The 18,640-nt window shown below is 38.1% G+C and overlaps 1 protein-coding gene across 1 annotated transcript; it reads left to right on the forward strand.

Annotated features, from left to right (window-relative positions):
* Positions 1–113: 113 nt before the first annotated feature.
* Clec9a (C-type lectin domain containing 9A) lies at positions 114–17,251 on the forward strand. The gene is made up of 6 exons (XM_006996395.4): positions 114–4,038; positions 5,319–5,399; positions 10,967–11,113; positions 14,783–14,934; positions 15,932–16,050; positions 16,983–17,251. The coding sequence occupies exons 1-6, from the start codon at positions 3,948–3,950 to the stop codon at positions 17,113–17,115; spliced, it is 723 nt and encodes a 240-aa protein (XP_006996457.1). The 5' UTR covers positions 114–3,947; the 3' UTR covers positions 17,116–17,251.
* Positions 17,252–18,640: the final 1,389 nt, after the last annotated feature.

The raw sequence follows: 18,640 nt of genomic DNA on the forward strand, positions 1-18,640 counted from the left end.
TTTTGTTTTTATGACTTCCTTGTATCACATATCTGATCCTTTCTCTGCATACCAAAACCCAGTATGTGAGCACACCACTAGCTTTTCAGTTTTTCACTTTCTGTTAACTTTATTTTTATCTTCCATTCCTAATATTCTTAGTATACTGTATGGAATCCACTGCATCTTCAAATATGCAAACAGAAAATTAAAATTATATTATGGCACAAAGGCTCAACACTGTATAAAATATCTAAGTTAAGAAAGACATCATGGGATAGTAGAAATAATGCAGATTGAGTCTTTTTGATAGTTTAAATGGTACAAACCCTTCACAGAAGAGCTATCATGAAGCAATTCTAGATATCTATTTATTTTTTGAGACAGGGTCTGATTATGGAGCCTTATCTGTCCTAGAACCCACTATGTAGACCAGGTGTCTTCCTCTGCCTTCCAAATGCTGGGAATAAAAGCATGTGCCTGGCTATTGAGACAATTTTATATTTTGTTTAACTTCCATTTTCTCATACTTAAAATAGGATGGTTTGGGGACTGGAGGATAAACCAAAGGTTTTGTGTGTGTGTGTGTGTGTGTGTGTGTGTGTGTGTGTGTGTGTGTGTGTATAAATATTAAAATAAAGAAATTGGGATGATATTTTTATGTTATATACCTCATCAAAAATAAACTTCAGAGTTTTATCTTATCTCTACAATGACCACACAATTTAAATTATCTGTATTATTTATATGCTTATGATTACAAGAAAATTTCAGAGTACTGATACCAAAATAATCCATGGAAATAGTCCCCATGACTTCATTGTTCATTGTCTGTGATCAGCACCAAGTACGTCCCTGACTCAGGGGAAAAAGAACCTGGGGACTCTTCCTCCTGGGAGACAACAGTTCAGTCCCCTCGTTCACCTTTCTTTACTCTGAACAGTGGCCATCCTCTGTACAACATAAGGAAACTGGATTTGAGAGAGAGCTGACAGGGTTTGTAGAACCAATAAATACTTATTGACAGCAGTGTCCAGAAGGCAGAAGAAGAAGCAGAAGGGTTTTATCTGGTTCTTTTCCTGATGGTTCTATGTTTGGTGTTTGCTGAATAACTCAGAAGTATTTATAGGGCCTGTGAGGAAGCACCTCTAACAGGATAAGAGGCAAAAGTCATACTATCTACCCCCACAGCTTCCTTTGTTTAGCTAGTAAGTAAATAGGATCATGAGTACAGTTCATCTCAGCTGAGGTCTTTGTGGAAACTGAGTATTTTCAAGCACGGAGACAGATGGAACTCAGAAGGCCGAGGAGACAAGGAAATCTGTTTTTAACACACATTCTCTGTGTCCCTGTTGTAAGCAGTCAGCTCCTAGTACTTGTCAATAAACATTACTTTAGCACTTACTCCCTATGTGGTTTGGGGTAAATGTCTTCAACACTGTTTTCTGGACTATGTAGTGAGCTGCTTACCTTATCCAGAAGAGAATTGTGATGATCTTTGATGTAATTATATAAAATATTGATCAGAACATTAAGCATGTGATACTCAAAAAATATGTGTTAGTATCACATCTCTGTGTGCTGACGTGCAAATCTGCACCTTGGTTTAGTTTAGACTGTCCATAAGGGAATAGAGTTCTGAGCTAAAGAAAAGCAAAAGAGTTTCTTCAGCTTCTTGATTACAAATGCCAAACTCTTGGACTTGCAAGATGGAAAGTCTTTGCTTTTTCTCTTTTTCTCTAGAGCTGGGGATTCAGGCCTGAACTTATTGTATGTAACTGTCTATTTGCAGAAACCAAGTGGGAACTAATAATTCAGAAACTATCCAAACACCAACCTTATGCCTAGATTTCTGTGTTTTTCATCTCTTCAGCTTGGGAAAGGACATATTTCTATATTACTACATCACAGACGGGTTTATAGGGAACATATTTAATGCCTTGCTAAACATACATAGAATGTGGAGCCAATCTCACTGTACCTAAAAACCCTCTTCTTCCCTAGTAGTCATGCCTAAAGTATATCATGAAATGAGAACAGCTCAGATTCTACAACCAGAGAATTCCATCATTCCATTTCAAACACTTAGCATGAAACTCGCTAAATGGACTGACTTCTCTGTGCCCTAAATTATAGCCAACTTACCTTCCTGTTTCTCTGAGCTATAGTGAGGAAGTAATTCATGTGATCAGGCTTTAAAATATTTGTTAGGATGTGATGACTGGTAAACAATAAATATTATCTAAAACAAAAACAAGTGTGGCAGTGCTACATATAGCACATGGATCTTTTGTTGGGAGAACCCAATGACTCGTAGAAATTTACCAGGGGTGGATTGTGCTGGGAAACACTGGATCTGTCCAAGCTTGGGTTTCAGTGCTGACAAAGTGAGAAGAGAAACTAGAAATGAGCAGTAGCTGATGGAGCTCTGGCTCCTGTGGTTAGTTGTGATATTATTTGTTATGGTGGTTTCTTCCTCTTTTCTCCTCCTGGTAGAATTTAGCATATGCAAAGGTTTATCTCGAGTTCAGTCATTCTGTTTTCAGACCAGAAACACCACAGGAAATGTTGGCAGAATGTGCTGGACGTTTTTCATTTGCCTTTAATGATGCCACTAGTTATCCCTTGTGTCTCAGGAAGCTAAACTCAAATGAATATATTTTCTGGTCAAACTCAGCCTCTGAGCGATATGGAGGCATAGTCAGAGTGTAATTCCAATTCACTCCTGATGTTCTGCATCCCAGCCCTTGGCTCTGGTGAGGCAGACCACAAAGTCCCAGTATGTACCGTCCTTTGTGCTTTAGGCCATGGGTTGATATGAGCTCTGCAGTACATGTTTTATCACTCCCTCCCCCTTTGGCTTTCTTAATAACCTTTCCCCCAAACTGTAGCCCTATTAGTGAGTTCCTTTTCATTACCTCTTGAGTGTGCCATTTGTGATGGAGAACGATTGATCCACTGAGATTCTAAAACAAAAAAGAAAGAACATGCAATTTTGCAAGTTGTATGGACTATAAATTACTGAGAGGTGACCTTTGGACATAAGGACAAGTGGCCTAGAGATCACTGATGTCTAAGAGATCAAATTTCTCAGTACTAATGCTGTAGAACACAGGATGTGATGAAAATGGCCATCTGTCCACTTAATAATTGATTCCTCCTCCAAGAGTAAAATTACCTCTGGATGCTGATGCCCAGGCAAACCCAATCTTCATGACCAATATAGAATGAGTAGGTGTGACTATGATTCATATCTCTTCTCAATTATGCCTTTCAAGAAGCAAGTGTGGGTTTGTCACCTTCTCTTTCCCTTTCCCTTGGCTCCAATATTCCAGAAGATGAAAATAATGCAGGCCTCTTTTAGGAGAAAACTCTCCGTCAACCACAGTCCCTGGGGACAAACTATGAGGGAGATCTAAATGTTTACAGCGCTGACTGCTATTTTGAAGTTTACTCGAAGTTATCTTAGCAGGCAGTATCATCCTAATCAATGGACTGATGGGAAAAGACTTTAGGGATGAAATCCCTTCCAAGCTTCCTTGTTTGGAAACCCAAAAGCTATGTCCCAAGTTGGTTTGCCTAGAGTGGACTGCCTTTGTCTTTGTTCTCCGAGTCATCTTTGTGCTTCACATCCTACACCAGATAGAAGTTTACTCTGTGTACCTCATCTTCAGCATCTGCTACCATGTGGGGATCAGAGCAACACTGTAATTTGACCATAGCCATTTTGAGTTCAGTACATCCTCATTTCTTCCTTTATTGAGCTATGTTTAAAGTTAAGCTTTAAAAGTTCCACTTTCTGGATGATGATGCCTCTACCTTGCACTTTAATCCCCAGTGCATTTTACAGCTGTGAAAAAGTAGTCAGTTCCATTTTTTTTTTTGTATCAACCTACTCCTAATCGCAAGAGGAATTATTTCTGTCAGACTTCTATGTAGGCTGCTTTACCTCTTCAAGGACGTTCAGCATGCACGAGGAAGAATTATACAGCTCTCTTCAGTGGGACATTCCAACCTCAGAGGCCTCTCAGAAATGTTTGTGTTCTAGCAAATGTTCAGGTAACAAATTCAAAATGCTTACTAGAAAACTGGAAGTTTTTCTGTTTGTGTTCTGTGATGAATCCAGGTCTTTATTCTAATCTGAGATAACCTCTTTAGAGTACTCCATTATGCCTGATACGTTCACTGGATGGATGAACTAGTAAAAATGAAAAAGAAAAAGGGCACTGGGATCTGGAAATATGATATATAATCTCTCTTAAATTTGAAAAAAGGTAAAAGAAATCATAAAATTTTAATTGTTTTAGTTTTTGCATTAAATGCTCAGGAAATTACTTGACAAATACTAAGAAATGTAAGAAAAAATTGAAAAGCTAGAAAAATGTCTTTATGCTGGTGTGACTATGTTTTCATTATTTAATGCCCATTTCTACATCTTATGGTACTTTTTACTTTTAAAACTCCACAGCACAACATATTTTCAAATTGATAAGTTTTTATTTATTTTCTCTGTCATTTATTTAATCCATCAACCAGATGTCACATGAAATATCATACAATGAATAACTGGGTGGGCTTTAAAAGTGTTTTATTATATTTTCCCAAGTAATTATATTGTTTGGTCTTTGGTATTGACTTGTTACAAATTCACTAACTGAGGATCACTTTCCCATCTCAGATCTCCAATGTAGTACTAGCTTCAAAATCTCTTTTGTCACATAAAGCACAATTTCAAGGTTCCAGGGATGACCCAGAGTCATCACAGGCACATCATCATCTGGCCTATCACAATATGTAAGAATACATTTTATTTTTCTTTGATTAGTGTGAATAATTTAAGAAGCTACATCACTCACTTTTCCTCCTGGAAGAGTTGAGTAACTAGCTGGAAATATTTGTTCATTTTCTAAATTGCTCATTAAAATTAAAAATAGTTTAGTGAATCACACTCAAGAGATACTGAAAACAGGTAAGAGAGTCTTGATGTTAAGAATTCAAGGTTGCCTAGTTGGCATTATTGAGATTATTGAAAAAAACCTAGGTAAATAGATAGATAGATGTAATTGCTTATTAAAGTCATAATATCGTACATTAGGATCACAGAGTTATGGTATTAAGTCTATCGAATTTGGTGTTTTCCAGTTCAAATGCATCCCAAGCTATAAGGTTCATTTGAGAGCATTTAAGCAAAGATTCTCCTTTTCCTATTGGAGTTTCAAACTTTCGTATTTCTACAGCAGAAAAGACCAATCCTTCTTCCACTCATTCTGACATCATCTCTACCCATCCCTTCCAACTGTTTTCTCTAACTCATGTCATTGTTCTGATTCTGCGTTTAGGAACATGGTGTGTCATGACGGTGATTTCCTGTGTGTTCTGTGTGGGCTTATTAGCGACATCCATTTTCTTGGGCATCAAGTGTAAGTACAAAAGCAAATCTTCAAAGTTACCTCTTTTCACAAATACATTATGAATTATGAATAGCTATGTTATTATGTAAAAAGTCCACATGCATAAGTGGATGAAGAAATTAGTTAAGAACTGTTTTCTTAACTAATAAACAGATTTCAAGAGAATGGTTGCATTCCTGGCAGCATGCTGTCCCTTTTTAAGGGTCTTTGTACAATTCATTTTGTATTTTTTAAGTAATTTAATCAATGGCACAATTTGGAAAGTAAATGATTTTCCAAAGCATTTTTTTCATGAAAAAAAAATTATGTTCTTTCCACAAAAAAAAAAGAACTGTTTAAGTGCACATACATGCTATAAAGGCACTTTGACTTATATTAAGAGGAAGTTCACACAGTGAAACAGAAGAATCTGGTAAAAGAATGCAATTAATATTAAAATTGTCTAGAACCACTAGTAAGTATGTAGAGATGTAGTTAGTTGTGTGATGTTTCCCATGAAAGCCGGTATTTTATAGAGATATGCAGTTTTCTAAAAATAATATGCAAATTAGATTCATATCTGCACATGCATTCTGCACATGTGTACACAAGGATTTCAACAAATATAACCTGAATGTTAACCAGCAATACTTGAGTGGTCATTTGCAAGGAGTATAGACTTGTAATATTCTCATCTTTTTATGTCTCTGGGTTTCCTTTAATGTCATATGCTAATTAAATATTATTTTGAAAACTTTATAGTGCAAAATATTTCCAGAGAGATAAGTGTTTCTTGTGCCTTTTCTGTCCATTTTCATTTTTCAAACTAATCTTTTAGGTACAACATGTGGCATCTTATACCCAATAACTTTGTTTGGGAGATTTAGAAGTATTTTGGTTCATTTCCCTAGGAAATGACATTGTTCGGTCATTATTTGTGAACTTGTTGCAAATTAACTACAATTCAAACGCCAATTAAGGTCAAACATTTGCTTCCTACATAGGAAGAAACTCCAAGGGGAAGTCTTATTTCCCTTTCTCCTGTCTTACTGTTCTCTGATGAAGTCCATGCCATCCAGAGCATCATAAGTAAAGCAGAACTGACTTGAAATACAGCTCACACAATAAAGCTCATTAGAATATTAAAACTCTATCTCAACTTTCTAAAAAGAAGATTATATTTCAATCCCTATATGTACCAGGTTATTAATATAACAAAATAAGGAGCATTAATTTTCTACTAATTTTAGGTAGTGCCCAAATCAAGTAGTTTTTTTAAAAAAGGAAGAAATTCATTCTTCAAGTATGTGCAGAGTTCTTAGATCTAACATCTAATGAGTTATTAGTAAAAGGAAAAGCTGATGAGATGCATCTACTTCATCATAAAACTGGCTGAACACACAAGGCAGAAGGAGAAAGTAACTGCAAATCACATACCCAGTGATATAAAGATTTGGGAAAGCTCTCAGAACTCAGCAAGAAACAAAGCCTTTCAGTGATAAGATGAAAGAATAACATGACAACACATTTCTCCAAAGAATTTAAGGAAGTATCAAGTGAGCATGAAAACAGGGTTCAATATCATCAGTCATTAGGGAAAACAGATTAAAACCACAGTGTGACACATCACACACACACACCAGAAAGAGAAATCACAAACCAGTGACATCGTATGTCTGATGGGTCTGAGAAGCTGAATCACTAGGTGTATCAGGCAGGACTGTACAGTGATTCAGCCCATGGAAGAACAGGGAAATGGTTTCATCAAAGCCTGACCATTTTACAACCCAACAATTGCACCCCTGAACACTTCTCTGGAGCTTTCATTCACTAAAGCTTAAAAACACCTATGTATAGCACCTCGATTTGTAGGAGCTAAACAAGAAAACAACCTTGATGTCCTTTGGTGAGTGAATGGTTAAACAAATGTGGTGACTAATATGAAAGAAATCCTTTCAACAATAAAAACCAGTTGGCTATTGATTTATCCAACTATCCAGATGAATATCCAGGATGGCATCCTGAGTGGAAAAAAAAAACTTTACAAAATGTAAGATTCTGTTTCTATAACAATGTAATGACAAAAATCACTGAATTAGAACATGTTAGTGTTAAGGAGCAGGAAGGGCAGAAGAGGAGTGAATTGGCTTCATAAAAGGGCAATGTACTGGACCCACATGGTGATGGAGAAATGGCACACCATGGTGTTATCTTATCAGTGTTGGTATTCTAGTTGTGATTCTGAACTTCAGTTCTCAAGATGGTACCATGGGGTGGAAACTGGACTAAGGGTTGATGGAATCTATTATTTCTATAAAGCTACATATGAAACTTCAACTGCCTCAAAATAAAATTCTAGTTAAAATTTAAGACAGGAAGTTTCTGTGGAGGATATATTCATTATCACAATGGTAGAGATGGCTCATTACATGAATGTATGCATGAAAATGAATCAGATTCTATCGTTCAATCATAGAGATATGAGGCAACTATTCTTTTTGCATGTTTTAACAAACTGCAATAGCAGTGACCTGCCCTCCCCACACTCAATTGTTAAATATATCCACCTAAGTGAAAAATAAGTGAAGGGTTGGGGGTTCAGTTCAGTGGTAGAAATCTTGCCTGGTGAGTACAAGGTCCTGGATTTTGTACCTAAAACTGAAAACCACCACTGACAAAAATCCAGTGAACTAGAAGACAAAGCAAAAGAAATACACACAATGTTTTTTTAAAGTGTGAAAAAGATGATAGCAAAACACAGAAACCTGAGTAAGAGACAAGTACACAAAAAAGATTGGTTAATCTTGTCCACTTGGTTAGAATGAAAACAGTAAAGTATTTCCAAAGAGGATTAAGTAACTGGGAGCCCTCTATGTTAGAAGAAGCAACCTCTAGTCTGAAAGCCTGGGTAGGGGAGGAGAGAGCCCTCCAGCGCCAGTGGTCTCTCCTTGCTTCCTGGCTGCTATGATGTGATCCATTCTGTTCTGCCATGCCATCCCCTTCGTCAGTTCCTTAGACATTTACTGTGAGTTAAAAGTGGCAGCTAGGAGAATATGGGTGGGAGTTATGCTCATTGAGTGACAGAGGAAAACATGATGGTCATCTGGGAAATGTTGACATCCTACCTCATAGTTACAATCACATTAATCCCAAAGATGTCAAAGTGTAAATATATCAATATAGACATAAAATTATAGCTCCACATTCAAAACTAAAATTACCAGGGATTTTAGCATAATAATAATAATTATTATTATTTATACATTTTAAATTAATGGTACTTGCTAGATCCCATTGTTAATTCCAACTTAAATTCTACACTACAACACATCTTTTCTAGCCTTTTATCTAGAATATGCAAACTAAAATAAAAAATGGCATTGTGTCCAAAAAGAGTAAAATATTTTTCAACTGTGTAAATAAATCACTTATAGCTTATAGCTTACCAAAATCAATCTTTGAAGCATGTGACAAACCAACAAATATCTCTACGCACAGGACTAGTTGCTAACAGAGACTCACAAGACCAAAACAACAGGCCCTAACATTGTAGTTTATTGAGAATTTAAAAAGAAATTTAGTTTGTTACATGGTAAGAGTACAACTTAATAGCACAGAAGTAAAGATATCACCTTTAAAAATCTCTTATTAGGAGGATCCTGGATGGAGTCACGAGTAGTAGTGACCCAGGCCTGTATTCCCAGAAAATGGGAGGAGATACAGGAGGAACAAACGTGTAAGGTCATCCTTGGTCACATGGTGAATTTGAGGCCAGCATGGGATACATGAAATGCTGCCTCAAGAAAAATCGGGGGGAAAGGAGAGGTGGGTATCTGGGGGCAGAGAGCAGGTACCTTTCCCTCGCTCTCCTTCCACTATTTCTGTTTTCTGTTGGCTCAGGAATCACTGGTGTTTGCCCAGGACACTGTGCTGTCAAGGAGCCCCAGAGTCTTGCTTGGGGATTTTTATGTTTTACTGATGATAAAAAACAGAATTTTGCTGAGACTAGGCAACTTGCCTCAGCAGAAGGCATCTCTCAGGGTCTCATTAAAACCAAGGGCAAATCATCCAGCCTGCTGCCATCAATAAACAATGCCAACAAGTTAGTCACATTCTGGTCCCCAAATTTTCAGTCCCACAGTTACAAGCTACACCATTAAGTAGCTTGCATCATGTCTTTTCTGAAGGTCATCACCATGTGAACTTGAGATGCACTGCTCAGCCTGATTCCAGACTTGCTAGGTAGTTCTCGCAGCACAAGAAAGCCCATGGAGGATGTGGTATTTACAAAGGTTATAGTAACACATTTCACAGACAAGGAAATACTTCCAACTTATTTACACCTGTGAAGAGAATGTAAGTCCTAAACAGAAGGAGAGCTGTAAATGCAAATAGCCTTGAAATACTGTGTACAACAGTATCTATTGAGGGTAACTTAGAAATACTGAATGAAATTTAAATGTCCATAAACTTTTGATCTAGTCACTCATTTTAAAAATAGCTTACAAATGTGTAAAATGAGGTAAGACTAAGATTTTTTTTATGTGTGTGGATTTGTATGTGTGCTTACGTGTGAGTGTGCGTGTGCGTGTGCGTGTATGTGCGTGTGCGTGTGCGTGTGCGTGTGCGTGTGTGTGTGTGTGTGTGTGTGTGTGTGTGTGTGTGTAGGACAGAGAACAACCTTGAGTATCATTCTTCAGGAGCCCTCCACCATTTTTATTGCCACACAGTCTTTTTGGCCTGCAGCTTACAAGTAGAGTATGCTAGCCAGCCAGGGGGGAGTCCCAGAAATCCAACTGTCTTCATCTCCCTAGTGTTGGGATTACAAGCGTGCACCACTACACCTAGCTTTTTATATGGGTTCTGGGAATGCAGGTCCTCAGGCTGGCTCAACAAGCACTTTATATTAACTGAGCTATCTCCCAGCCCCAAGACTAAGATTCTTTAAACAGCATTCTTCTCCTTGCCATTCAAGGGAATGAGCCATTTGAGAATAAAGCCATAGTGGTTTTGCCCAGCATGCATGAGACCGAGGTTCAGTGCCCAGCCCTGCCCAACAAACAAATCAATCATTTAATTAATTTTTTTTTAAAAAAAACAAAAAACTGCTGAGGGAATTCATCACACATCCATACAGTGGATTCCTTTTCTGTTACAATGAGTGAGAGGACATTTTGTGTACTTAAAGGAATGAATATTAAAATATACTTAAGTAATAAGATCAAATGTTCAACGAGCATGTAGACCTTTTGCATAAAAGGTTGAACAGGAATTTTATATTGATTGATTTTATTTTAATTAAAGTATCTCGGGGGGGGGGATGTGTTAAAGGACTTAATAATTTTATCTGCTCTTGGGAAGTGAGACTGGGTGAACAAAGGAAAGAAATGGCCAAGGTGTTTTGCTGCTGCTGTTGTTTTGTTTTCTGTGTGTCTTTTGTAAGACTTGATTCTTGAGTAATTTAAGTTTTAAACAAAAACCTAAAGCCAGGAGAATTATGCCCTCACCCTCACTGATAGTTTTCTTTGATCTGTGCTGGGGGATTATTTTATTGAAAAGCGTCAGTGTTTGAGGAGGAATGTATGACGTTGTAACAGTCTTCCAGGTGTCCTCTCTCGCAATGAGTCAGCAGGAAAGACTCATCCAGCAGGACATAGCATTGTTGAACCTCACAGAGTGGCAGAGAAACTACATCCTGGAGATGAAAAACTGCCAAGCCTTGCAGCAAAGATCTCCCCGCTCAGGTAACGGATAGAAGATCAATGTGGTTTTGCATTGTCTGTCATATAGCCTAGGCTGTCCAGAACTCAGGACGGCTGGCTTCCAGCTTGTGGTGACTCTTTTGCCTCAGCCTCCTAAGTGCTGGGGTTACAGTCATGAGACATCATGCCCAGCTAAGAAAAAGTGATCTCAGTGGAGATTCGCAGTGTGCAGCTTCTGCTCAAAAGAAACAATTTTGTGTAGTCTGTTCTTTATGGATTACTAAGGTCTGGAGTGAGTGCTGAGGCAGGTCTGAAAGATGGAAAATAATGAGGACATGAAAATAGAGAAGAGGTCCTTCCCCAGGAATCTGTTTATAACTTCTCAACCACAGGGAAGCGAGATTCCAGGGCCATTAACTACCGCTTTTCTTGCTTCAGCTCTAAACCTGTAATTTTCTCTGAACCAGATAGAAATCTTACTTACAGGGAAAGGACAGGTACTGACCTCGTGTGCATTCCTAGTGGCTCCTGGTTTTACCTTATCAGATTGTAATTCTACCTAAAGCATCTCCAGAGCTACTTGATAGTTTCACTTATCAAAATGAAAAGCTTTCTTAGAAACGTTTGGGGCTGTAATTCAAGAGCCAGCAGAACGGCATGCAGGCCCAGTGAGACAACTGCTTGTGGCTCTCTGAGGAGCCCATACCCATATGTCTTAGTTTTGGCAGCTCAGCCTTAGGGAAGTCCACACCCACACTTGCAGATGGCTGTTACTTTTTTCCTGGTGCTTCTCTTTCACCTAACCCTCACGCTTATTAAAGTCTACGTTAAAATATCTTTCATAATCTCCTGCTCTGTTTCAAACTGCCTTGAAATCCTTTTCTGTGTCAAAACAACAACAACAACAGCAAAAACCCCTCCCAGTTTGTCCACAGTTTCTGTCCCTAAAAGATTATCTGAATACTTTATGTTGCTGAGGGTCACAACACTGAGCTCGCCCTGTCTCTTCACGGCTGACAATTATGATGTAATTCTTGTTGCTCTACAGTTAGTTCAGCTTCTTCTACATCTTCCAATGAAATGTTGAAAAGACTGAAATTCCTAAGAAATTCAGCTAAACCAAGCTCATAGCAAGATCAAGTGGAATGTGTGTGACTCCTAAGCAAGGCTTTTAAAATCAACAATATATTTCCCTCAGTCACTCAAATCTAGCCCTATTTTCAACTCTAGCTCCAGACTTCCCAATTCATCTAATTTGGCTCTTGTTTTAGACTCAATTATAGATAACTAAGCACAAAAATTTGCTGTTGTATAGACTAGCTTCCAGCAGCTCAGGGACTGAGGGGGAGGCAAACTAATCACTCATTGGACTTTTTTTATCTAAGGGAGTAAAACTTAATTCTCTGAGGCTGGCGAAAAAGGAACACACACACACACACACACACACACACACACACACACACACACACATCTTCAGGGTCTCTCTATCTTCTTTATTTCTTCCCTTACCTCTTTCTGATGTATCCTTCTTGTCTTTCTCCTGATATCTTCCCTCTATCTAACTTTGTTTTTTCCCTTACAGCTTATATACCCAAGCAAAATCTTTTAAGCAATATAAAAATTGCAATGTGGTTACATTCTATTTTTCAAATGAATGATTACAATGAATACAAGTAAAAAACAGCATGTTTCCCATTTCCCTTACATCATTAAGTATTTTACATATTACAGGTAAAAAACAAATTATTCCCAAGGACCCACATACATTCATGTCTAAGCAACTTGTTATAGATTAACAAAGTGTAAGCAAGCAAGTTATTTTTCTCTGCCAGTTCTTTTCCTGGCAGGATGCATTTTGCAGTTACAAAGAAAGGATCAAACATTTTATTATTTACCTCAAAAGGTTATTACCTCAAAAAGTAATCCTATAAAAATCTTTAAATAATCTCACATTTAAACTTTTATATATGAAAACAATCAGTCATTTTCACTCTGAATCCTCAGGATGCATATCCACTCATTCACACTTTTTAATTAAATCGTATCTGGAAGCTGAGGTTAGAAATGGGTACAAGGAATTAATCATCATATTTAATCACCATCCTATCCTAGCAAGAAAGTTAAATCAGCCAGCAAGAGCCAGGCTGCCATTGTTTTCATTCTTTGACGTCAATGAGTCCTTTGCTCAACTATTAAAAATGTGCCTTTCTAAACTTCAAATTGTTCCCCAAGATGTTCTACCTCAAAGCCACTAACACAAACATCTTGACCTAACTTTACTAATGTCTAAATACTTCTAAGTGTGGTAGTTGGATCATTAATCTGCTCCAGTAGCAATGCCTAGAGAAAGGTCAATCACTGTTATTGTAAGTACTAGTAACACTGCCCAGCAGCGAGGGGCTAGAAGCCTTAGAGTCTTCATACAACTCATAGATTACGAGGGGCGTGGTGACCATGCGAGCAATAGCACTGCTATGCTTGGTAACAGCTCAGGTCGTCAGAGCACGTAATCCTTGGGGCTCTATCTCTCCAAATCCTGCCCCCAGGTGTGGTTTTGCTGGCCATCCAGTAGTATCCTGTGAGTTCTAAGGCTGTTTGCTGTTCCCTTGCAAGGCTCCTGAAAAAAAAAAAATTGACCGTGGAAATCAGACTATTTATCATAAAATTATTATAACATGTAAGACTCACTTTCTTTTAAAAAATTAAGAGTTAATTCAGTTTATCTCTTATGACTATTTTCAAGCCTAAAATTGTATTACTACTTGCTTTACAGTTTGTCAACCCTTCTGTTGGTGACTTAATACTTACTGAGGAAGTTAAGTTCCCTCTAGAGGATGCTATTTGAATTTTGAGTTATGTGAAAAGAAAAGTCTACCATTTTTTCTTCCGAAAAATAAAATTTATTTTTTAAGTATATTCTACTAATCCATCTTGTTCTTCAACCTTCCAAACACCATTTCAGCACTAACTCTGCCATGACTGTCAGAGTGCTCAGCATGCTGATTAGCACTGTTTCCAAACACAGGCTACTGAAAAGCCTGAATGGACTCAGTATTCAGTCTTGGAAACTGCTTGTGAAGTGTTTCTCACCCCATATGGAGTGCTCCTCTCTAGTAACCAATGTTCTATGTGTGTCTGTCTCCCTCCATAAGACTAAGCTAGAACTTATCATCAAATCTGTGCTATTTAGTTCCTCTGTGTGCAGGTCATTGACTGTCCTTAAGTGTATTCTTTCTTAAGTCATGTTCCTTAAAAAGTTCATTAAATATTAAAGCCTAATGCTTAGTTGTAATGAAGTCCTAAGACATTGTTTCTTTTATGTCTAGTACACACCTACTTGTTTCAAGCCACTCTTTTCATGCATTAATTGATCTCTCCCTTAAACGTGAAATATTTTCTTGCTTAAGTCTCAGAATTAAAACATCAGCTCAAGGCTTACTTTTCATCCTTGTCAATGGCTCAGTCGGGGAAAAATAGATCCTTTTTTGATATAGGAGGAAAGATTTAGATAAAGCCATCTCCACGTTGATCTTTAACTGAAACTAATTATCAGAGAACTATTTCAGGTAGAAATTATATAAATCTTGTCTCAGCCTCAAAGCAGCTGGATGGGTAGGTATTACATCATGGGGACCATTTGGTTATTTTGAGGAAGTTGGGATGCCAATTTTGTGCATTGATGACAACTAAGGAAATGTTTATGTTTTGAAGATTGTAACTGCAGCCATTGTCCACACAACTGGACTCAGAATGGAAAAAGTTGTTACTATGTCTTTCAAATCCAGAAAAAATGGAATGGCAGTAAGGAGATTTGTTTAAACGAGGATGCCAGACTCCTTCAAATAGACAGCAAAGAAGAAATGGTAAAGACTCTTCTATGATTTCATGTCATTCTGAAAATACCTTGTTACTCATTAAAATGAATTACAGATTCTCATAAAATAGGATTCCTTATTTTTCCAAAGCAGTGATATGACACATGCATGTAAATGCAGTACATGCGAGGCTGAGACAGGAGGAACTTAAGTCTGAGGCCTGTGTATCAGGACCAAACAAAAGTTACAAAGAATATAAAAGTGATGTCATGAAATGAATTGATTTATAAGAATGTGCATTTGATAAGTGAAATGTTAAGTTTACTAACCTAGCATGCTAGGATCTTGATAAATAAACAGTACAGTGTCTGCTGAAGCCATCTACCCTTAAATAGAATATCTGAAGTGGAATTCCTAGTTAGATGTTTCTCACCCTAACAAAATATTCAGTAATTGAAGTTCAATTTTATAAGAAAAATGGGAAATGTTAAAAATAACGTAGTAAATCAAGAAGCTTTAAACTACATTATTATAATTATTTAAAAATTACTTCCTCCAAAACTTTGATAACAAAATAAAACATGCTTCATCTAACAAAATGTGCTCACAGTGAGTTGTGGCTGGAATCTCCAAAACTTCACATATTAAAATACAGTAGGGGAGAAAATAACCCACAGGGTGAATGAAGTAAGAGAAATTTTTACTTTTGATGATGAAAAGTCTATATAAGACTCACTTTGCATTAATACAAACTGTCTACCAGACTCTGAATCTATTAAAACTTCAATACCAGATGAATGTATTTTTTGTAGTATTTAACACACCATACTGACTATACAGCAAATGAACCGTGTGTGTGTGTGTGTGTGTGTGTGTGTGTGTGTGTGTGTGTGTACACCCACTTCACTTTAATATCTCCTCTATTTCTTCAACACTCGAGTTCTCATTAATTTCTGATCAGGCAAAATATCAGACTTTATATTGCATAGTAGTTTGGGATTTATTTAGTTTTCTGCATTAACAGTTTGTGTCTCATGTTTTACAGAATTTCATCCTCCACAGCATACGGATGACCAAAGAATTTGGGTACTGGGTGGGAATGTTTCAAGATGAACTCAGTCAATCTTGGTTCTGGCAAGATGGTTCCTCTCCTCTCCCTGACTTGTAAGTGTATGAAGGAGACATTAGAGGGAAAATTGGGAATGTAAAGAAATTTTAAAAATTTACTTTGTACCTTGTATTTCTTCTAGAAGACATAGAATCATGATACTTTTAAAGAGTACTGATTGGAATAATAACTAATATACTTAAGACTTGGCCTTATTGTTTCTATTGCTGTGATGAAACACCATGACCAAAAAGCAAAGTTAAAGAGCAAAGAGTTTATTTGACTTATACTTCCATATCACAGTTCACCATAGAAGGAAATCAGGACAAGAACCTGGAGGCAGGAGCTGATGCAGAAGCCATGGAAGGGTGCTGCTTACTGACTTGCTCTTCATGGCTTGCTCAACCTGCTTTCTTATAGAACTTAGGACCACCAACCAAGAAATGACACCATCCACAATGAACTGGGCCCTCCCATATTAATCGCTAATTTAAAAAATGCCTTACAGGCTTGTCTACAACCCAATCTTATGGAGGCATTTTCTTAACCGAGGTTCACTCCTCTCAGATGACTTTAGCTTTTGTGTCAGGTTCACATAAAACTATCCAACACAGCTAAATCTTCCTCATCAGCTCCCCTACCATTATCCTCTAGAAAATTCTTATTATAATTCAAGTGCCTAAATGAGCAATCAAATGCAAGTATCAAGAACATTCTTTTTATAATAATGCTGAGAGCCTTCTGGTCAAGAGATTGCAATAACTATTGAGCAATTTCTATATTGAGCTTTCCAGATTAGTGGACACAATCAGGTGACGTTTTTATTAAAACTGAAAAGTGTTATTTGAAGGAGGATAAAACCACCACAGAAAAAGGCCACATTAAAGCAAATTAAAATAAATCCAATGGCATCTCTGTAGTGTTTCCTTGTCAAATACCACTGTCTTTAATCTAACCTCTAACTTGGGAAGCTAACTTAGTTTTTCAGTTTGCCAACAGAGAGACAGTTATCAGCCAGCCAGATCTGTGGATACCTCAAAGACCATTCCCTCTTCTCAGACACCTGCAACAACTGGAAATATTTTATCTGTGAGAAGAATGCACTCAGATCCTGCATCTGAAAGATCCTGCTTAGAGCCACCTCTGTTGCATGAAGGTTTAGAAGAGATCAAAGAGCAAATGCAGGAGGAGATTGGTGTGTGGGCTATGAAAGCAAACTTGCTTTTATATTTACGCTTAGCAATACTCTTGAATGTTTTGCAGATTTCAGTTGACCTTGTCCTGTACTATGCCAAGGAGAAAATTGATTTAGAGCTACAGAAGCCCTGACTCATTGATAACAAAGAAGAGAAAATCATTTCCTGTTTGTTTGGTAGTCCAAAGTGATTACCCATACCACCAAGAAATTTAGCCATCATTGTGGGAATTTGTTTGTACAGTAATCCCTAGTTTGTTTTTTAATAAATAAATTTACCATTATACTTAACAACTGATAGATTTTTCTTCAGATCAGCTTCTAGGAATTTTATATCATGAGATCACACTCTGAGAGGAGACAGATAGATTTCCAAACTAGTGTTACTATGAATCACATGCCTGGGGTCCTTTGGCTATAGATAGAAATGAGCAGGATGGGGACCTCCAGTGCTGGTAATCCTCCTCTGACACCCAAGGCCTAGGGACTGACCTCACAGATATAGAGGCTTGCAGTTCCTAACCCTAGGAGCTTGGGGGTCTATTGCTCTAGGATCTGGATGTGCAGGCTGGAGGCTTATTTCTCTGGGGTTTAATCACCACTGGGCCGCAGCTCTCGGCAGCTTTTGAAAGCCATGACCTTCAACACCAGCAGCAGACAGCAGTAAATAGCAGCAGGCATCTCCCACTAGTGTTATGGTTCTTGGACGGCTGTTCCCCGAGCCCACTGCTTCTCTTCTCTGGTATCTTTACTTGGCCTTGCTTTTCTGCCTTTTCTCTTACTGTTTCTATGTCCATCATTCCTCTGTGTCTCTCTGCTTCCGCTGCCCATCCTCTCTGCCTTGGCCACTCTCTGGAATTCTTCAGCTCTTCTCTGGTCGTTCTCTACTGCCATGGTGATGGTGACTGCTGTTACTACCAGAGCAGTAACTGCTTTTGACACTGCCTGGGCCTTTGCTACCATCCTGTGCTTCTGCAGCTTCTTCTGTGTTACCAGCTCAGCTCAGTCTTCCAAAGATAAAGAGCAAAGGAGGCGAGAAAGGGCCATTCAGGAAGTCGTTGCAACATTAGGAGTATCAGAGGAAGGTGAGGGGTCTCCTGGCTGACTCTAAAACTAAACCAAACAGCCCACTTAATAGACAAAAGAGGGTGTAGTGAGGGTGTCCGCATAAGTCATGGCAGCCCTTCAAGGACTGTGTTTGCACCAATCACAGCACAGACTCTTCTTCTTTCCACATTCACAGGTTTTCTCTGGGTCCACAGGTTGGAAGTGCTCCCTCTCTGGCCTGCGTGTGAATAGCTGCAGGATAGGCCTGGCCATCTGCAGTCTGCCAAGGAGTGCTGCTTTCTTTCCTTCCTCAGGCTGTTCCAGCCATGAGGTGGTGGTCTTCAGAGTAAACTGCCCAAACAACTGTACTGCCCTCAGGGCAATCTGGCCAGTTCTTAGAAAAG

The sequence above is a fragment of the Peromyscus maniculatus genome, chromosome 3, assembly GCF_049852395.1.
Source record: "Peromyscus maniculatus bairdii isolate BWxNUB_F1_BW_parent chromosome 3, HU_Pman_BW_mat_3.1, whole genome shotgun sequence".
In the NCBI taxonomy this organism is placed as follows: Eukaryota; Metazoa; Chordata; class Mammalia; order Rodentia; family Cricetidae; genus Peromyscus; species Peromyscus maniculatus.